This window comes from Podarcis raffonei, chromosome 14, assembly GCF_027172205.1.
Source record: "Podarcis raffonei isolate rPodRaf1 chromosome 14, rPodRaf1.pri, whole genome shotgun sequence".
NCBI lineage: Eukaryota > Metazoa > Chordata > Lepidosauria > Squamata > Lacertidae > Podarcis > Podarcis raffonei.
The window spans coordinates 50,649,539-50,671,825 of NC_070615.1; the positions used below are offsets into that span (position 1 = coordinate 50,649,539).

The 22,287-nt window shown below is 43.0% G+C and overlaps 1 protein-coding gene across 5 annotated transcripts in view; it reads left to right on the forward strand.

Moving 5' to 3' along the window:
• The first annotated feature begins 305 nt into the window (after nucleotides 1-305).
• The window catches only part of SDK1 (sidekick cell adhesion molecule 1), a 589,097-nt gene continuing 567,115 nt past the window's right edge, over nucleotides 306-22,287 (forward strand). For 3 of the 5 annotated variants that reach the window (XM_053365834.1, XM_053365835.1, XM_053365836.1), the window contains exons 1-2: nucleotides 306-436; nucleotides 3,270-4,805. In XM_053365834.1, coding sequence (XP_053221809.1) covers nucleotides 4,361-4,805 — 445 coding nt within the window. In that variant the 5' untranslated portion in view covers nucleotides 306-436; nucleotides 3,270-4,360. Of the gene's footprint in view, nucleotides 437-3,269; nucleotides 4,806-22,287 lie in introns of those variants that run through there. The other 2 variants (XM_053365837.1, XM_053365838.1) reach the window with 2 other exon arrangements.

Consider the following 22,287-nt stretch of genomic DNA (forward strand, 5'->3'; position numbering starts at 1 on the left):
AAGCGCGAAGCGGGGGGGGGAGAACGCCGGGTTCAAACCAATCAATCGAAGCGGGCAGGGAGGCGGGGGAAGCTGAGCGCGCGCGCGCCCAGTCGTTAGGCAGACGGGTTTAAAAAAAAGAAAAGGGGGGGGGAAGCGCGCGGCCTTCGGGGCGGGGCGGCTGAGGAGGACACACCCCACACTCCGGGCTCCTCCCCTCACGCGCCTCCTTGGCCAATCGCCGAGCGGGAAGGCGGCGCTCGAGGGCGGTGGGCGGAGCGTTGCGGGAGGTTTTAGCGGCGGGAAAGCGGGCGTCTCTTTATTCTCCCTCTCGCCCGCCAGACTCCGCCAGTCTCTGCGAAGGGGCGCTGAGGCGAGGAGCTGCTCTGCCCGCCTCTCAGCGCCTGTGTGGAGAGCAGGCGGCCGAGAAATAAGAAACAGTAAAAGTATATATAAAGTATGTGGCGAATGTAAAGCCACCCCCTTCGCAGGTTTCCCTGCGCCTGCTATTTTTATTCAGAACAACAGATAGGTACAGAGTATGCGGCGAATGTAAAGTCACCCCTCACAAATGATCGCATTTTAAGATTTTTAAAATTAAGATTTCTGGTTCTCTATCTTAGTCATTGTTATTCAGAACAATGTATGCGGCGAATGTAATGCCATCCAGCACAAATTGTTTCATTTTAGGTTTTTTGTTTTGTTTTTAAGTATATTTTCGTTATATATACACTGCCTCCCTATTTAGGACGCATTTAAGGAAGCTTCCCTTGGGGAAAAGCAAAGTATAAATATTTCTATATTAACATTTTTATTAATGTGTGTGTCTGTAATAATAATCACACCAGACACGCATACATGCTGTCTCCCAGTTCAATACATGATTGAAGGAAGCGTTACTCCCCTCATGAGGGGGAAGATAGTTTTTCTATTTTATATATTCCTATTTATTAGCTGCTGTTGTGTGCATCTGTAATAATTATAACAGACACATACATGCTGCTTCTATTTAGGACACATTTGAAGGAAGCGCTTCTCATGAGAGGGGGAAACAGGCTTTTATTTTATATACTATATTTATTAGCCACCATTATTATTATTATTATTAGTCATAACTGACATACTGTCTCCCAGTTCAGGACACATTTGAAGGAAGTTTTCCTCCCCTCAGGAGGGGGGGAAAGAGAGACATTTCCATGTTACATGTTCCTATATTTTAAGCCATTATTATTATTAATTATAATACATGCTGCTTCCCAATTCAGGACACATTTGAAGGAAGTTTTTCCTCCCCTCATGGAGTAGGATTCCTCTGGCCTTGTTTGCCTGAGGCAGTTGTGTCAGTTTGCCTCATGGGTGGGCCGGCTTTCCGAGGCCCCTTCTGGGAGCAGGTTTCTCAGTCTCCCAGTTCTTGATAGAAACAAGTTCTCTCTCAATCTTCTTGACAGAAAGAAGACCAAAGCTCTCAGAGGAGCATGAATGTTCTCAGAGGAGGCAACTAGGACCATTTCCAAGCACAAAATCCTGCCTTCCTTTCCCCTCCTCAGGGAAGCCTGGCATGGCGGCTATTTTGTCTCCCAGGCTTGTTTATTATCATTTGTGCTATTTTTCCATAAAAAGGGGTACCAGAACTCACCACGAACACCTCCCTTGTTCTCTTATAATGGCAACGTGCCCACCTGAGGGGTGCCAGAACTGAATTCCGGCAAGTTCCGGCTGGGGAAAAACAACAACCCCTGATTATTAAGATTATTATTGGTATGAAAATTTCTACACCGCCCTTCCCTGAAGGATCACAAGGCAGTTTACAATATAAAGACACAAAAATACATAACATAGGAATAAACAAAAACAATACCCCCCTCCCATTTAGAAGGCCATAGACTATTATTATTTGTTTCATGTATTGTATTTGCTTCTCGAAATTTGCAGGCTGTTTGATTGTAAAGATAATCTCTTGTGTATATCCTCACAAGAGCCCTGTGAAGTAGGATAGGGCAATAGGGGACCTCCACCCCACCCTGTCTCAGGGAATGCATTTGAGAGAGGGGTGGGAGCAGGGCTGGTCCAATGCATTTTGGCACTCGAGGCAAACCACAAAATGGTGCCCTCCCCAGCCAGAAGGGAACAAGGGTGGGAGAAGACCAGGACTGCCTCCTATTCACCAAGAGGCTGCTGCATTGGTGGCGGTGGGGCTGCTGAGGAGGAGGTGGATCCGACCTCTGAGGAGTGCATGGATTGGCAGCAGCAGTGTGTGATGCATTCCTTGGAGGCCAGATCTGCTGCCCTGTGGATCCTGCCGCCTGAGGCATTCGCCTCACCTTGCCTCGTGTGTGGGCCGGCCCTGGGTGGGAGGGAAATGCAGGCCAGACAGAGAACAATATGAAAGCTGGGTAAAGCTTACAGGGAAGAGGAGGAGTGATGGGTGGGATGAAGAATAATGATACATTTCAGTGATAATTTTATTGTATGATCTTTTTTTTGTAAACTGCTTTGAGGTTTGCTGTTTTTTCTACAAAGAGTATATGAATTTTATTAAATAGATAACTAAGGGTGGATTTCAGGGGTGGAGAGTGATGGACGGAAAAGTTAAGTGTGAGGACTGCAGGGGTGAGAGAAACAGAAACTGGGGGTTGAAACAATACACTTGAAAGTGAGACCCATTTGGGGTCCGGTTTCTATGGGTCTAATCCAGACGCCCATCTATGGGTCTAGTCTGTGGGGTTTGCTTTTGAGTGAAGCTGCTTAGGACTGCACTGTAGACAAAAGGGGCTGAAAAAGTTATTGGGGGGTGGGTGTTTCACATACAACACACACTGAAATCAATGGACCTGGGAGCAGATCTCACTCAATATTGGGGGGGGGGGGCAGAGAAGAGATGTGTAGACTAAAAAACCCTACACCAAGCCTGCTTGCTCAGCAGCAAGCAAGCCCCCTTTCAGATTCCTGGGGCTTGCACGCAGGTCAAGCATGTGCTTAGGATCGCTGCCTTGGCCGAAGTGGGACGTAGCCACCAATGTGCACAAATCTCCCCCCCCCCCGGCTCGTTTCGGTGCCCCACCTGATATTTGTGCAACTCCCCCCCCCCGGGCAAGTCCCAGAAAGAAAGAAGCGTTGCAGGCAGTCCCGAAAGGGTTAAGCATCCATCTCGTGGCGATGGTCCCAGTTGGGAAGGGGATGCATCTTCGAAGCTCTTTTGAACCCGGGTCTGCTGGCGCTGGGGGTGTCGCGGTGTCGCCTTCCGTCCTCCCTCTCTGAACGGCTCTCCTCTCCCTTCCTTGTGTTTACAGCTTCTGCGTAAGAGAGCGAGCGAGCACAGGAAGATCCCTCCGGGCTTGTGCAACGAGGGACGCCGGGGGTGGCCAGCCAAGCGGAGGATTTCACCTTGTTGCTGCTGCTGCTGCTGCTTCCGTGGGTCTCCTTCCCTGCTCGGCTGGGGGGGCTTCTGCCTTGGGCTGCCTCCGCAGTTGACCCAGAAGTGGGGAGGAGGAGGAGGAAGAGGAGAAGAAGGAGAAGGAAGCCTCCTTGGAGGTGAGCTGTTGCTTCCTCTCCCCGTCTCTCCCTCTCTCCCAGCAACCTCCTCCTGTCTCCTGCGAGGGAAACCTGATCAGATTTCCCCCACCTTCGCTGGAGAGTTCAAGAGAGAGACACCCCCCCCTCCGCTCCCGCCTCCCCCTGGCGTGTAACTGGTTGCAAATCGAGCTGGAAAGAGCAGCGCAGCCAGGCGCGGGCTCAGTTTACCTGCTCGGCTGGGGATCTTACGAGCCTTCGCGACTGCTGTCCAAAGGGGGGGACACGCCGCGATTGCAACTCCGGAGAGGGATGGAGGGATGAAGGAAATCGGATGCGCAAGAACATCCCCGCGGCTCTGCAAGGAGGAGAAGGGAAGGTTCATCGGGACCCAGCCCGACCTGTCAGCGTGGGGCTTCCCCACTTTTTTCCTTTGACTGGAGCGGGGCTGGAGTGACTCTTTGAATCCCACGATCGCTTTTCCTCCCTGCCTCGCTCGAGACTGAAGGACTTGCCCGAGAATTTAGAACTTCAGGAGCGCAGGGTCTTTGCTCCGGAGAGGAGGAGGGGAGGAAGAAGAGGGACGGCGGCGCAGAAACCGTAGCCACGCTTCTTCAGCATCAGGGGGGCGGGCAGTTTCCGTCATCTTGGTGGCTATGGAAGGTGCTCTCTGGATTGTCTGCCGGTGCCTGGCGGAGCTGGACCGCTCTCTTCCTCCCGCCGTGCTCTGATGGCTTTTGCTTTTTGCTAGGGATGTGATGAAGAACCGCGATCTGTTGAGATATTGACGCCAGTAAACTTAATACACACACACTCTCTCTCTCTTTCTGTTTGTGTGTGTGGTGAAGGCATCGGAGGAGTCCAGAGGAACATGTGTTTTGCATTTCTGCCTGCTTGTTTTGGTGCAATCAGTTCCTCCACGAGACACATCGATTGGGGCGGCGATTGCAAGGCAGTCATGCACAGGGAATGCTTTCGCCTGGGGTTTCTATGCAAAGTGGGCGCGAGCCAGGGAGACCACGGCTCCTTCCCGGCGGGGGCTCGGGTCCCCCGAAAACTTCGGGATGGCCGCAGCGGGAGGCCCCCCCGCCAGAACATGGCCTCTCTGGGGGACGGAGTGAGCTTTGGTGGCGGGCCCTCCTCGGATCGTGTGGAGCAAATAGTGATCCGGAGAAGGGGGGCTGGGAACCTTGCTCCGCCGAGGAATAGGTGGCGAGATCGAGTGATGATAAAGTTAAACTTCTGTTTCTTCTTCTGCCGGGGATGGTGGGCGTTTCTCTTCCTTCAGCTCCACATGTTGCAAGCTCTGGCACAAGGTAAGGCTTGCTTTGAGACGCTTTGGGCTTATTGGGATATTCTTGTCTCCCTCCCTTGCAAAAAAGGACGTCAGGCATCCCGCTGCTCTGGGGAACTGGAGTGATAGGTTAGGTATACAGCCCTGGCTTTCTGTTTTTCACACCAGAGACACAACCCTCTCGTTGCAGCCTTTCCCTTCGACAATGGGTTTCGGATCACAAGGGCTGCCTCGACATAAACAGCCATAGGATGTGTCTTGGCATCTTTTCTCCCACGATATCCCTCCTCACTTCCCTCCACCCCACCATTGGTGTAATCCTATCTGAGCCTCTGCTAATCTTCACCCTTTAACTGTTTGGGGATGAATCTGCAATTCAATACTTCCAGGCAATGGAAGAGTTAACTTTTTGGATGAGTGTGTGTGTGTGTGTGTGTGTGTGTGCGCATATATGAAATACATTGAGCTAAGCTGTCAAGAGAAAGGAGGGCCCATAAATCTGCCAGCTAAGGCTAAATCAGGCGTGCTTTAAAAAAATAGAGAGAGAAAATGAATACAGTACCATTGTATGTTTGAGCGCTGTTCATTCAGGTTGCCAACAACATGGATTTAACACAGACAAACGGTGCGATTGATTCGTGTCTCCACATTTCCACATCAAGGACCTTTATAGTCGAACGATGGGGTCATATAGCAGAGGAAAGGAACAACAGGCTTCAGAGATCCAGTGCCAGGCACTTTGGATAGAATAATTGTCAGTGTGAGTGTGTGTGCGAGCGCGTGTGCATTTTAATAGCAGATCTCTGCAAATTCCAAATGTTTCGACGGAGTGAAAAACATAATATATTGCAACGTGGGCTCCGCGTATTGCAGTTGGTTATGCAGAGTGACCTGATGAACAAGCGCTGCTTTCACTTTCGGCGCGTGTGCTGTTGGTGGTTGTTTGTCAAGCTGGGCTGGAGCGGTCTGTTGGGCACCCTGCTGGTCTCTCGTGGGGCTGAGTTAGTGAGAAGCATGTGGAAGTTACTCATGCCGGGGAAAGAGGGCGTTGGATCTGCCCAAGCATTTCCTTGTCATAAGCAGAGCGATTTCTTGGTTATATATCCCCCCCCCCACCTCACACGCGGTGGTCCATTTTTTTCCTATGAGCTCCTTTACAGAAACAAAGAATGGAAACAAGGCAAAGGTTGAAGGTTGTTTTTTTTCTTCCTGCTAGCAATTACATGGCTGACCACGATGCTGCATGCCCCTTTGCAACCGAGAGAATTAATGAGAAGTAAATGGTGTTTGGGGTCCCCCCCTCTGGTAATGAGAGTATTCCTCAAGCTTGACTTTAAGGCAGCCCAGAGAAGTTTTCAGAATATCTTTCCCTCGCCTCCTCCCAGTTTCTGGGGAGTTGTAGAATTACTTAGGGAGGAGCAGCTCGGCGTTCGCTCGAGCGGTAAGAGGAGGGGCTACGCAACTAAGCGTGTTCTTCCAGCCATGCCTTGTCAGCGTTTACTACTTCAGGATGAAGTTTTAATTCTGGTATAAAACGCTCCTTACTAATTGCCTCCAGCCGCATCAGGCTGCCTCTTCCGGCCCATTGTGTATGCTCCCAGTCCCTCCTTTTCCTGAACTGTTTGACAATCAGGGCCTGGAAATCTCTGCAGAATAGTGTTATGTTTATACCAAACCTCTTGTAATCTTTTAGCAAGTTAAACTACACGTTTCCTCCCCCTACTTTGTATACTTTTTCTTTTTGGCTAAATATAATTTTGACCTTTTTCAAGACAAATATTTGAACAGCTATTTAAATTGGATTTCCTGAAGTCTGCAGTGAAGCCAGTTTTACATGCATATGCCTCAATCAATTAAAGTGACCTTTTTAAGAAATATTGTTTTCTGTGGATGAATGGTGAAAGTAACCTTCATCTTGCATCAGAAAGTATGTATATTTGTATGTCAGGTAATATCATAATGAAAGGTTTGTGACTGCATTTAGTGCAAATATTAAGACTGCATGCCTGTGAGCACTTAATTAGAAGTAAGCCCCATTCAACTTAAATGCTTGACCATGCCTAAGAGCCAAAGGCATTATTGATCTTACAGAAGACATTCAAATCTAACTTTTGAGGTCTTCTGTAGTTTTACGAGAAGTGTATTTACTATTTCACTGTCATTTACAGTGTTCAATTAGGAACGTTATGGACGGGGACGGGGGATTACTCATGGTGAAGAAAGTTAAGGCTGCTATTTATGACTTATGCATGTCTTCTTAGAAAGAAGTCCCACTGAGCTCTATGAGACTTACTCTCAGGGAAGTGTGTCTGAAACCCTGGGGAGGCATTGCCAGTCAGTGTAGACAAGCTAGTAAGTTCAGCTTGGTATAAGCTGTTTCCTATGTCTTCTATGAACACTTGGGCAATGTTCAAGGTGTAATGCAATTAATAGCATCATTGCTCAGAAGTAAACCCCAGTTATAGAAGTGTGTGTATGATTGCTAGTAGAACAAAACTGACCTAAAAGCTCTAAGGAGTGGAGATTCAATTGTGTGCTACATTGTGACTGATGTTCAAATGACTCACTGAAGTATGAACACTTCACTGCAGGAAATAAGAAGAAAGTATCTGTGGCCTTGTTATGAAGGATGACTTCTGCAAACCTTTGAAAATTATATTGATTTATAGAGGAGTGCTTTCTTTTTTAGTGTGATGAACTTAACTTGAGGCTTAAATTGTAAGGGATGAAATTTCGCTGTCCTCTGCATTTATTTGTATCTCATCATTTAAAACATTTTTTATTAGAAATGCATATTTTAGAAAAGATGATATACTTTGATCAAAGCTTATCTTGAAAATGAGATGTCTGGAGTTTCTATTGATGCTTCAAATTGATTGATTAGTTGGTCAGGAGCATTTTGTGACAATCCATTTGCATCAGATAAAAATAAGTGAAACAAAATGTAAAATCTTGCTATAAAATATGATTATTGTTAGTAGTGGAAATAATATAATGGCATGCTATAATATTGGCTCTAAGGTCAATAATTGAAAGTAAGTGGATAATTATATACATTTAAGGTGGTTATATTTTTTTCTCTTGGCCTGGTTCCCTCAGCCAGCTGTTCTTTGGCTACTGCCATTCCTAGACCAAACTTGCCACAGGAATACACACTCTGGTAACCTCATATCTCAATGACTGCAATACACTCTACATAGGGCTATCCTTGAAGATGGTACAGAAACTGCAGCTGGTGCGGAATATTGTTCAGGTGCTTAAGCATGAGCTTATATAACATCCATTCTGTGGGAACTGCACTGGCTGCCTGTATTTGTTACTAGGATAAGTTTAAGGCATTAGGGTTGTCTTACAAAACCCCAGATTACCTGGAACCCAGGTACTTGTTGGAGTGCCTTTCCCTTTACCTAGACCTTTGGATATAGTGAAGTATAACAATGACTGTGACTGTGTTTTATGTGGTTCCTGTTGCCATATCATTTTTATTGAGATTATATTGTGAATAATGTACTGTGGTTTTAGGTGAATTATTGTTCACAAGATAGATAGATTGTGTGTGTGTGTGCGCTGGGCTTTCGGATATTCAGGTGAAGGGCAAAAGTATACTTAATAAATAAATATTAACGAGACCAGCCTAGATCCTGAGATTGGCAGAGGACGCATTGGTTTTTGTCCCACTGGTGGGTGTGGCCTGCTATGCCATGACAAGAGACAGGCTTTTGTGTAGTGGTGCCCCTGGCTTTGAAACTTTTTTAGGTGTTGCTTTTAACTGGTTGAGGTCTTTGTTTATTCCTTTGTTACTTTTACTGTAATCGTTTATACTAATGTTTATTAGTATTTTATGGTTTGCTTTGTGATATTGTTTAAATACTCTTGAAACCTGCCCCGGGATTACTTTGCAGTGAAAGATGGTTTATATATGTTGTTACATGATACAATAGATACTTGTACATATGAGTATGCTGCTGGTCTACAGAAAGAGGCTAAGATCTTTCAGTGCATGTATATACTCAGAGGGACTTTTGAATGTTTTTCCTTTCTTTGAGCATCAGAAACCCATGTCATGTTACAAACTACTTTTGAAACATCTCTCTGTTTCAAAAGCAGTTTGCTGCACAATTGCTACATGGCAGCTGCTGTTTTTAAAAACTCATCTCCTGGGTGTGGAAACTAGTCCTGTGGTTCTTTGGGTCTTCATCTATCATAATCTGAATCTGATAACCCATGTTCTGTGCAATGGCAAGTGAAGTCAATCTATGTTAACTTATTATCTATGTTAATTTCTCATTACTTGACATCAGAAAGGCTCTTTGAAATCAGTGGGAGGAAAACTTTTGTCAGAAACAATAAATAGTTATCACCATTGGAAACTAATATTTTGGCTCTCCATTATCAGAAGTCTTAATTTTCACATGTAATATATAGATTTACTATACAGTAAATAAATGAAACAACAACAACAACAACAACAACAACAACAACAACATGCAACAGTCCTTTCCTATTAGTGAGTGTGATTTCAGTTATCCACTGAGTAACGCTTCTCTCAAAATTTTGAACTTGCCTTTCCCTTCTGCACTTACCCTACCTCTTGGTTTTCTTGCTTAACACCAATCTTTTGTTTCACAAGCAAATGGGTGGTGATTTTCTCACAAAGTTGTATGCAGCCTGCTGCAGCATGCAAGGATCTATGGAATGGGATTCTGATTCAACACTGACATTAGAAGCTGACCAAGACAGCTGACCCCTCCCTAAAACCATACACAAAGAACTATCAAGAGAATTAAGCAGCAACCCTTTCTGTGTTTTCCTCTTCCTGAAAATGTATTTTCAAGATAAGTGAAACTGAAGGGCATTCAAAATGAAGGTCATTTCACACACTACAATAGAAAAAGTTACAATAATGTGACAACAGTAATAAAACGTATAGTAGTCAAAACATCTAGGAGGGCACAGAAGCCTGATTTAAAAGAAAAGTTTAACTGGCTGTCTAAATGAAAGCAATGAAGGAGCCATACATATTTCTTAGGTGGTGGGGGCCATTACAGAAGAGGCCCTTTTGCATGTTGTCTGCCACTTACAAATTCCTGAAGAGACAGTGAGAAGGGTCTCTGTGGAAAGTCTCAGTAGAATAACCAGTGCCCAGATTTTTTTTGGGGGGGGGACACCTGGCCCCCCTCAGCTACTATATTCAAGAGGCAACAAGGCAGATACCATTTATTTGATGGGATTCAGGAGGTTGGACATGTGGATTTAACCTACCTCCCCATCCCCATTAGTTCAAGCACTGCTTTTAGCTTAAAACATGACATTACATAACATAACATAATACAGTAGATATTTGTTTCATACAGATATCACAAGTTCAGAATCTCCAGCAGCTGTAGAAAGCAAAAGATCAGTTCTATCTCTTGACAAGATGCCAGTGTATGGTATAGCATTAGGTCACTAGCTATTCTGCCATTATAGCTCCTCCATAAGAAGACTGAAAACCCCAAAGGCAGGTTCAAGTTTGCCTTTATGGAAAAACTTACCAGGTACCAAAGCTTTGAACCAAACATGTTGAAATCTGCCTCTTGTGGAAATCTTAATCAAAATGTAAAAAAAGGAGAGAAGTTGAAAATGAGAACTTATTGTTTAGGATTCACTACTGTCACTTAAAGGATTAATGGATCTAGGTATATATGTTTATTTTGAATTCAAAAGTAACAGTACGGTAAATCTTTTGTTAAAGGTAAAGGTAAAGGGACCCCTGACTATTAGGTCCAGTCGTGACCGACTCTGGGGTTGTGGTGCTCATCTCACTTTATTGGCCGAGGGAGCCGGTGTACAGCTTCCGGATCATGTGGCCAGCATGACTAAGCCGCTTCTGGCGAACCAGAGCAGCGCACGGAAACGCTGTTTACCTTCCCGCCAGAGCGGTACCTATTTATCTACTTGCACTTTGATGTGCTTTCGAACTGCTAGGTTGGCAGGAGCATGGACCGAGCAATGGGAGCTCACCCCATCGCGGGGATTCGAACCACCAACCTTCTGATCAGCAAGTCCTAGGCTCTGTGGTTCAACCCACAGCGCAACCTGCGCTAAAAGGTCACAAATAAGTGTTCAAGTCTTTGTGTTAATTAAATTTCTTCATAAGGCAGTATGTTATGCAAATCAATACTTTTTTAGGTGTGGGAGAGAAAGGGCTGTTGCAAGACAAGATGAAAATTGAAGTCTGTAGCTTGTGATTGTTCTAAAATGGAACAGAGGAAGGCATCACACAGGTTAGGTTGTGCCTGGTTCAAAAAGATCGCGGACTGCAACAGAGACTACAATGGTATATGCTTGTTTTCCGTTTGAAAAATATAAACGCCAGTAGCCATTCATTTATGCATCTAACAAAAATCAGAATGCATTAATGTCATTGTGAAGCAGGCAGCATGGTAGTCTTTATATTATCAGAACTGGAGATCAATGTAGCTGGTGTGCATTTTTTGACCAAAATGGTTAATTATTTCATGGAGATGTTTACTTGTGTATAACTTGATAGGTATGTTGGGACAAAAGGTAGGGATTCACAATAGCTTGCATAAACAGCTGCCCTGGACACAAAATTGACCTGCACCTCCATGGACAGCTGTGAGTCCAGAATGCCTCCCAGGCTGCGCACCTGGTCCTTCAGAGGCACAGTTACCCCATTCAGGACCAGGGCGTCCTCCACACCTGCCCGCCTCCTGTCCCCCAAAAACAGTACTTCTGTCTTGTCAGGATTCAACCTCAATCTGTTAGCCACCATCCATCCTCCAACCGCCTCCAGACACTCACACAGGACCTTCACCGCCTTCACTGGTTCTGATTTGAAAGAGAGGTAGAGCTGAGTATCATCCGCATACTGATGAACACCCAGCCCAAACCCCCTGATGATTTCTCCTGGTGGCTGCATGTAGATATTGAAAAGCATGGGGGAGAGGACAGAACCCTGAGGCACCCCACATGAGAGCCCAGGGGTCTGAACACTCATCCCACCCCCACTTTCTGAACACGGCCCAGGAGGAAGGAGCGGAACCACTGTACAGTATAACAGTGCCCCCAGCTCCCAGCCCCTCAAGACGGTCCAGAAGGATGTTATGGTTGATGGTGTCAAAAGCCGCTGAGAGATCCAGCAGAACTAGGAAACAGCTCTCACCTTTGTCCCTAGCCCGCTGGAGATCATCGACCAGTCTGAACAAGGCAGTTTCAGTCCCATGATGAGGCCTGAATCCTGCCTGGAAGGGACCCAAATGGACCGCTTCTTCCAGGCATGCCTGGAATTGTTCAGCAACCACTCGCTCAATCACCTTGCCCAAGAATGGAAGCTTTGAGACTGGGTGATAGTTGGCCATATTGGCCGCATCTAAAGATGTTTTTTTAAGAAGTGGTTTGATAACCGTCTCTTTCAGCGGGTCTGGGAAGGCTCCCTCACAGACAGAAGCATTCACCACCCTGTGAAGCCCATCACCCAGCCCTTCCTGGCTAGCTTTTATAAGCCAGGATGGGCAAGGATCAAGGAGACAGGTGGTTGGTTTCACTTGTCCAAGCAGCCTGTCCACATCCTCGGAGGTAACAGATTGGAATTGATCCCACGCAACTTGACTAGACAGGACTTTAGCACTCTTCTGCCCCGGCCCTGCTCCCATGGTGGAGTCTACCCCTTCCCAAATCTGAGCGACTTTATCTGCAAAAATTCCAACTAAACATTAGGAAGAACTTTCTGACAGTAAGAGCTGTTTGACAGTGGAACAGAATCCCTTGGGAGGTTGTGGACTTTCCCTCACTGGAGATTTTAAAGCAGATGTTGGATGGCCACCTGTCATGGATGCTTTAGTTGAGAATACTGCATTGTAGGGGGTTGGGCTGGATTACCCTAGGGGTCCCTTCTAACTCTATGATTATGTGATTCTAACAAAGGTGCCAGGCAAGCCTCCTTGGGGAAAGCATTCCACAAAGTGGGGAGTCACTGCATAAAAGGCCTCTTCTCATGTTGCCACCCTCTGGACCTCTTGTGGAGGAGGCACACAAATAAGGTCCTCAGATTATGATTGCAGGGCCTGGATTGGTTCATATGGGGAGAGAGTTCTTAAGGTAATGCAGTCCTGAGCTGTTTAAGGCTTTATTGGTCAAAGCCAGCACTTAGCATTCAGACTGATAAGGCCATAGTTGGTAATTTTATAGTCTGAGCTGTCCCAAACTTTTTTCCTAGGATTATTCAAGATGTGAAATGTTATACACTTACTATGTGGAATGTAATGGAATGACTTCTGTACTGCTGCGGAATACATAGTTTTAGGCCTTAATTTGATAGCGAGATTCTCATGAGTACAGGCCTCTTGCTCTGAACAGAAGGCATACTGTTGTGAAAGACACTGCAAAATTACAGATAGGTTTAGTCATTTGGTGTGTATAAAAAAACCTTACTAGAGTGGTAGATGTAATATACTAATATATTACAATGCATTTTGAACTATCTTTGAAAGGAAATAATAAATTTGCCACTTTCTTAAATGCAGTGAGAATTGTTAGCAGCAAAGAAATACGTTAAGTATTAAAAGGCAACCTAGAAATATCATTTTCTTTGGCACTTACAGCAATAGCTGGTTGATTTTTTTAGGGAGATAAAACCCTTGTGCATAGCTTTAAGCATTTTTTAATGAGAAATAGTACCTTAATATTTAAAGAAAGAGAACTTGTCTGGTTTTCTTAGGTTAAAAGAGATGATAGTGTAATTTTTTATGCCACTTGATCAAATCTATAATTTAAAATTGTATAAGGAGCTGAATGCTTATTTAAAGTGGCACTAATGTCCATTATACTTTGCTAGAATAGGAAAATGGATGCTAGAGGAACATGTTTTTTATGGGACAAAGGGGCTTTTAAGACATGGAATTTATGACCTGGCGGGAATAGCAAATGTGTTAATTTCAACAATTATTCCATAGAAAATAGAAGCAGCATTTGACATATATAGGATGAAGAACTTTGAAATGATGTGCAATTTACAAATAAACTCAAACTTGCTATCCTATAAAAGTCAGACAAGTATGTGTGTGAGATGTCAGTTACTACACAGCAGAAACAAACAGAATAAGCTTTATATTGTCAGATGCGATTTCAGTTTTAAAATAGGGTTAAAGTCATTAAAAGAGAATATATTTTTTAGCATTTATTTGTGGTCCTTCCCAGTCTAAACTGTTTCATCAATGAGGCATATTGGATGGCTAGTTACAGAACTGGAAAATACATATTAACAAGTTGCCATTGACTCTTGGAATAGTCTAATTGAGTCAATTTAGACCCAGCCCTGAGATGACTTTTAACACATAAGAAATGCAACCTCACTCACTCCGACCATGGGAAACTGGATTTAGAGAGGTGCTTGTGTACTTGTGCTGCTGACAATAGCCCAAGGACCACTGGTGCCTTTCTTCCTTGCTGCACAAGCAGCATGCTGGAGAGTAGATGGAAGGGAGAGATCATATATCCCCGCCCCCACACCTGGAGGTTCAAAGTGCTGCTAAGAGTAAAAGTGTGGATATTCTCTAAAGCAAAAACCCAGTGTGCTGGAACTGTGGGCTCCTATGGAGATAATTTACTCATCTCCTTATCATGGCATTTTTCCGGACTTGATAAAGCGGATCAGAATGACTGTTCCATTTTTGCGACTCAGGCTACTCTAGTAATTTTAAACTCACCCTTGTACTTATCTGTAACTTAAAAGGTTACACATCCCCTAAGCAATGATTTATATATACATAAAGAGTTCTTGGGACTGGTCAGTTGCATTCATTCCTAAGGGGATTGTCTAGCCTAACACATGCAGACTAGATTACTGCAGTGTGTTCTACACAGGGCTATATTAGAAAAGTCTTTGGAAACTTCCATTAGTTCAGAATGTTGCAGGAAGGATATTAGTGGATGGCTAACCATCCTGTAAGGGACGCAGGTGGCGCTGTGGGTTAAACCACAGAGCCTAGGACTTGTCGATCGGAAGGTTGGCAGTTCAAATCCCCATGACGGGGTGAGCTCCCATTGCTCGGTCCCTGCTCCTGCCAACCTAGCAGTTCGAAAGCACATCAAAGTGCAAGTAGATCAATAGGTACTGCTCCGGCGGGAAGGTAAACGGCATTTCCGTGCGCTGCTCTGGTTTGCCAGAAGCGGCTTAGTCATGATGGCCATATGACCCGGAAGCTGTACTCCGGCTCCCTCGGCCGATAAAGCGAGATGAGCACCGCAACCCCAGAGTCGGTCACGAGTGGACCTAATAGTCAGGGGTCCCTTTACCTTTTAACCATCTTGTAACATTTGCAGTGGTTAGTATTATGTTTCTGAACACAGTTCAAAATTTTGGTGATTTCCAGTAAAACCCTAATCGGCTTGGTTCCAAGTGTCTTCCCTGTATGCTAGTCTGCCTGTTCTTTTAAAGGCCATTCTGTGTTCCACCTGGAGTGAAAGCATGAATGAGAGGGATAAGAATAGGGCTTTCTTAGTGGCTGCACCAGTATTGTGGAATAGCTTGATATTAAGAGGGTGAACACATATGTTAGTTAAGGGAACAGTAATAATTTTGGAGCCTTTACTTTAAACAGATATTTGATTTTTGATAGCTTTATACAATCTGAAATGTTGTACTTGTTAATACTTAGAAACCATGCGATGTTTATCATCCTGCAATGCATGCAGGGTTCAGGTTATGCTTTAATGCTGCTACCAACCTACTCTACCAAAGGAGTTATTTGTTTTTGTTTTTTTACCCTTTCCCACCTATAACATGGAGATAGGCATCTTACTCTATTTAAGTTCCATAGTGTCTGAACAATGGCACCCTGATCTTAATCTCACTTTGTATACAAGTAATAAAAGTGGACTCTGAAATGCACATAATATGAGTACTAGTGGCATAGATAAAGGTCAGCCATTTTGATAACTGTATAAAAATATGAGATAATGTGATATGATGTGCTACATCAATAACATAGGCACCTTCTGAAGTTTCTGCATAATAGAAATAATGCAACTCTGCAGATTATACACGTGGCCTGGATTTTATTAAACAAAGAATTGGCTTGGAAGAAATGTGAACTTAACTTGATATTAAGGAGTTGTTCTTTTCCTGGACAGCATTCTGTGATTACAGTATGTTTCTTAAAACAGTTATTATTGTTTCTGACAGCTATGTCCCCACCCCCACCCTAAGCTCTGGCCTGAGGCAAATCTGAATAACCTACAAGGCAAAGCACACAATTTTTGGTGTGACCAAATGGGGTGAATATTGTTAGCAGACCTCTAAGAGTATGTTAATGGGTTTTAGAAAGACAGCCAACACAGCATTGTTATGTTCATAATGGTTTGAACAAAACTGAACAATTCTCTTCAAATTATTCAAATATAACAGATTGTTCTTCATGGTTCTAGTTCAGAATATTGTGGCTTTGACAACAAACCATTTTAATACTCTGTATAAGTGCTGCCAACCCATCTGTTAACCGAAGAGACATACAGTATTTGGTGTTTATCCTAGTGTGCATGAACAACTCCTCTCTTAAATTCTGTGGCAAAAGTTTCCAACAAAACAGAGGTAGTCATCATGGTGCCAAGAGATGCTGTTGGACCACAAGTTCCATCTGCCCCAACCAAGATAGATAATTCTCAGAGATAATGGGAATTGTAGTCCAACAGCATCTGGAAGACCTCACAGCAGCTACTATAGAATGTGCCTAGAGGTAAACCATTCTAGAGTGTTCCATGCATCTGATGATACTTGCTGCTAAAAAGGTGCCACAGATTCCCCATCCAATAAGGCATGGTGGAAAGGGAAGATTTTGGAATATATGTCCTTATCTGCTGGTTTTAATAGTTATCATATATGGAGGTGGTTCCTGCTCTCTATTCTATTATTCTCCATTCTGTGAAGTGAATGTCTAATTAACTCAATTCATCCGTTTGTGATTCTGATGGTCTACTGGGTTTTAACAGTGGTTGTCCATGCACTAATATATATTGGCAGGATCTTTTCCCTATCTATTTAGGTTCTGGCAATACAGGTAGCCAGGTTCAAGATAGAATTAGTTCCATCTAGAGGCGGAGCTAGCTGCTCCAGCACCTGGAGTGGCGCACATGCTGTGCACCCACGGGGGTGGGCCTAGCTGCTTGGAGGGGAGGGGCTATCCACCCACGGCGAGCATCCCAGGGGGGTGGCACGGTGATGTCACCCCCTCAGGGATGACACCCAGGGTGGACCACACCCACCGCACCCCCTTCCTCTGCCAGTAGTTCCATCTCTCTGTTTCACACTTTATTGTACATAATACAGTGTGACATCACATTTAATAATAGTTTTTGCTTTTCAATTGTGATGCAGGCATATTTTTTTTTTCTAAAATGCCGGTCAATAAAAAAGTTAACAAGCTCTCCTACACATGCCTCCTCAGATACTGAGTATGCCCATACATACACAAAGTGACTCTCTGAGTACTACAGTAAGCTGTTATATTGTGGTTTATAACATATACGGTATACAAACATACATTTATATATATATACATATATATAACATTTACACATATATACAACCTGAGCCTATGATGGAGTGGTTCATTGCATCAGCACTCTAAGAGGTTAGGATTCAAGCAGAGATCCAATATCATGCTTTGCCTGCTACCTCACTGTAGATAATCAGGTGTGAGATAAACAATCACAGGCTAACTTTCCACACAACTGTGTTTTGACATTTAATTTGGTTGTATTACTGTGGTGGCTTTCCTACATGTTTATGACCCCTTTTAGATGCTGGGACTACAACTCCAGAAACCTCAATGGAAGGGGGAGGAAAGGAGAGTTTATGCAAGTGAGAACCAGTATGGAATTATCGAGTGTGGAGTGGCAAACTCCCGCTTCTCCTCTGCAGGCAATTGTTGCTCGCCACAGATGAAAGGAAGATTACTAGGGTGCTTTATAACTTTATTTATCAGAATTGTTAACCTTTCAAATATTATTGTAGTCACATTGCATGCAATTCAAAGCATCCTTGGTGTAAAGTATGTCAGTCAAAACTAGCATTGTTTCCAATATTTTGAAATGTGACATGGGTTCTAGTTCTTAAATTATGACTTGGTGGGGTTTTTTCTATTCAAAATATCATATTCTTTTACTGTGCTAGGAAAACTTTTTCATATATTTAAAACATTATACCAGACCTCTATGAGCTAAAGTTGAAAGTAGGAGTCTTGTGAAAATTTATTCCTACATCATTATTGTAAAACTTTAATTTGTTTTTCCTCTCTTCTAATTGCAATTGTGAAGTTTCAGGTTTCTCCCTTTTACAGTATATACTGTAACTAACCTCTATAGTAACTGTGATATGTATTTGTCTTCTAGATTTCATTTCCCTAGCTTGTCCGTAGAAAGGCTACAAAATGTAGGTATTTATTCTTCTTTTATAAGACAGCAGTAGTTATTTATATATGAAGCTGTTAAAGGGAATAATGAGTTGTGAATTTTGGTGGCATTTTGCATACAGTGGAAAGTCTGGCTAGGAGCTGTTGTATGCAAACATAGCACAATGCTCTCCTCTTAAATTTAGCTGTTCTCTTTCTTTATCCCCCAGAATACCAGCTGCTTTCAGATAAGTACAGTTTGCTCTTCATAACATGCTATGTATCAGGTTTGCAGAACAATAATGGATTTTCATTAGGTACTGAGAATGTCTCTGCCCATTGCCAGATATTCTGCCATTGTGGAGCTCTTTTGGACACCAAAATCCAAAAGTGGATATTTCAAAGTATTAATACCACAATATGTTGCTGCCTAGTTTGCCTTGAATAATTGCCAATCAGGTGTTTATCTACTTTGAACTGTAAAATATTGCAATTCCTCTCGTTTCTTTTTCCATTGCCCTCCCAATAGAAGCTTCTCTTTTATGCACTGAACTTGGTTGTAGGCATATTAAGTTGCCTAGACAATTAGTTTTCACTGTAACAACACCACAGTTTTAACTTATTTGTTGTTTATGATCTAAACTTCTTGGCTTGAAGTTGTGCTTCTGTTGCAATAATAACACATTATTTTTGTATCTGAGAAGAATGAGTGAATTATTTCCCTAGATAGCATTTCCATTGCTGATGCATATCCTGAATAAAAGACTTATGCAGAGCAGGATCCAGTTTCGCCTCCATCCTCTAGCTGGAAAACAATGTGAAACTTATTTATGTACTGAATTTTATAGGTCTCCATTTAACAAAAAGTTATACAGGTGATTTACAACATAAAATAAAAAGGCTATTATTTTTATAGCAATAACAATAAAATATGATCTATTCTAAACAGTCAATAGCCTAAATGTAGACAGAAAACTGGCTAGTTAGGGCCTCCAACTACACAATCAAGGGGGAATTGTCATTGGAGTGCTTGTTTTTCTCCCTCTGTTTTGGTTTGAGGTGATGAGAAAGCTCACTCACCATCTGAACTTCCTTGCAGTGTAGAATTAACTGGTCACCTCAGAGGAGGGTGAGGAGAATTTTGACTAGTCACCTGGCCATGGGTGCAGCCGGGGGGAGGGCAGTGCTTCCTCTAGATCCAGAATCATTATTGAAAAGTATTGAAAGTACCCAATTATTTGAGGTTCTGCCCCCCCCCCCCGCAGAAGCATGCCCCCCGTAACAACTGTGGCTGCCCCCCTAACAAAAATCCTATGCCCATGCACGTGGGAGGATGAAGAGGATTTGCTTTTCTCCTTTACCTAATTGGCCTGCTTTATTTACTTATCTGTAATGTTGCTAAGGCTGATTTGTGCTGTTTGGGCTAGGTAGGTGATTAATTAGATCACAAACAATGGTGCAGGCTCAGTGAGGAGTGATGGTAAAAACCACTGGGCACCTTAAAGCATCATAGCAGTGAAGACACACTCACCCCAAAGGAAACTCTTACAGTGTGGGGAGGGGGTAGAAATCTGGAAAGAGAGCTACTGGTCATGAGTTTCATGGAGGGGGTGGTTGGACATATGTATAATTCTAATCTGGAAATGACAACCCTTGGCAAATCCAGGGTCATGGGTTCTAGTCTCCCATCAGATGGAGGGAGCCAGGATGCCTGCCTTTGTGCCCTGACAGCCTAGTTACCTGCATAGCTCACTGGCTGAAAACTCCACCCCTCAGGTGAGTTGGCAGTGAGGAGAAGGACAAGTTTCTTTCACTGATCTGATGCTTTGAGAGCAGATGCAGTTGCCGAAACTAGGCTGACAATAAGGCTCTGCCTTTCTTGCTTTGCATCTTAGAATCTGTCAAACAATATGCACTGGCTGTTGAAGGAAGAATATCAGTTCCAGATTTTTCGAGTTAGTTCATAAGCAGTACAACTTTAGTTCGAGTCTTGTATCTTCATTTCAGGGGGTGAGGGCAAAGATGAAAATATATGGTTAGGTACTTGTATTCCCTGATTCATTGGGTTAAGCCCTTTCCCTCAACCTGGATATTCTTTCAGCCTTGAATGGGTATACTTATGTATTTCTTAACTATTTTTATAAAAGTATTGTGTCATAAATGTATAATGAATAACTTAGAAATAATTTGATTACAAATATATGTTTATCATCCACTTGTAAATAGCCTGATGTTCTTTTCAAACTCTGTTGTGAGGATGCCCCCACTTTACTTCAATAGATAGGATAATTTGACATTAATTTTACTTCTCTTTAGTAGAGATCATATTCAATGATCCTAATCCAATATTTGAAATGACATTATTGGGACAGAAGTAGTTAACTTTCTGAAAAACATATGGATGTGTATCTTTTAAAGTGTGGGAATTAAATAAAAGTATATATTCCCAGCCTGCCCACCCCTAGCAGAGCAATACCATGAAGACTGTGATAAGGAAAGAGTCTGTGGCAATAGCAGAAAAAATGCCCCTTCCAAAATACTAAAGGGCTGGCAAGTGGGTGTGGGTGTATATTTTTTCATGTTTTTTCTTTCCCCTCGCTTTCTTTTCTTTCTTTCTTTTTAAAAAACCATTCCTATTGACATACTCATTGAGCTACTTCAAGAGATTTTTGGACACACCTCTTGGATTCCTTGATCCAACTGCTTGGGATAACAAAACCTATTTGGCCAGGTATTAAGAATTTTGTTTTGACTATTTCTATACTTATTGTGTCAAATCTATTGAACTGTATACAAATAGTTTTTGCATATTCTGTCACTGCAATTGAATAACTTCCAGTTGTCAATTGTTTTAGGTGGATAGTGTGCTTGTGTGATGTTTACTTCAGAATCATTGTAGCTTGAAACAAATAGGTCTTGCTGCTTTGGTAAATGATGACACACTCCAACCTTTATTTCCCCATCTGTCAGCTTAGTGCTGGGCAAGATTAGACCATCCAACTGTCAGTCACATTTGAGTACTGAGTTTGTTGTTATCTACAGATATATAATATATAGATCTGCTTTCTATCATCTATTAGCATTAAGGAATGTTTATTAGATCCTGACACATGAAGTTAATAGGTAGTCCCTTTAGTAGAGGAATAAAATAAGTCCCTTTGATTCATTTCATTATTATAAAGCCAAAATGTACATTATTTTTGGCAAAAAAAAAAGCACACGTGAGAATAGAACAAATTAGTCCAGATTTTTTGGCACAACATTTTAAAAGGAAATGTTAATCTGTAAATTAAGTCTGTAGCATCCTTACTAGACATGTATGTGTGTGTGTAGAAAGATGCTTCTTGTCACTTGGGGTCAGCTTAGGGCATGATGCTTGGCATGTCTTGTCATGTGGTTGTTTGAAAGGATGGCCTTCAGGACACAGTGCAGGTTGGGAAATGCTGCTCCAAAGGCAACAGCTTGTATTTGTCCCTCCCCCCAAATGCTTTTCACTTGACCAAACTAGCACTGAGAGAAGTAGCAGGGGATCTGGCTGCAATAGCTTGGAGCAAGGAAAACAAAAATACCCAGTAAGATGCTGAAAATGACATTTGTATCATCCCAAAGTGGGCACTGTGTGTGCTGTTAACAAAGCCTTCCAAGCAAAGATGTCTGTTTTTATAGCATTAACTTTGACAACATACTCCTCTCTCTTTATTTTTCATAGTTTGCTTATCCCCATTTTGTTCCTTTGTTCAAGAATTGCCACTAAGATGCAGCAAGTGATAGTTCTGAACCTTAGAGCTACTGTCATGGATAATTATATTGTTACCACTTGAAAGATAACTGATGCAGAGTTATTGGGGACAAATGTTAGATCCTCTGAGCTACTACTTGAGGTGGTAGCAACACATAGGTTTTGCTATAAGCACTCTGCTGCCATCGTAAGGAGAAGTTTCAGTTACAGGATGACTCTGGCCCCAACCTTTCTCCTAGTCCTTGCCTGGCACTGCTGCCTTTTGCACTAGTTTTTGTATATTTTTGGCTTAGCAGAAAGGAATCTGCAATTGGGTTCCTTTGCACCCTCTTCCAGAGCATCCTACATACAAATGTCAGTAAAAATAAACACAA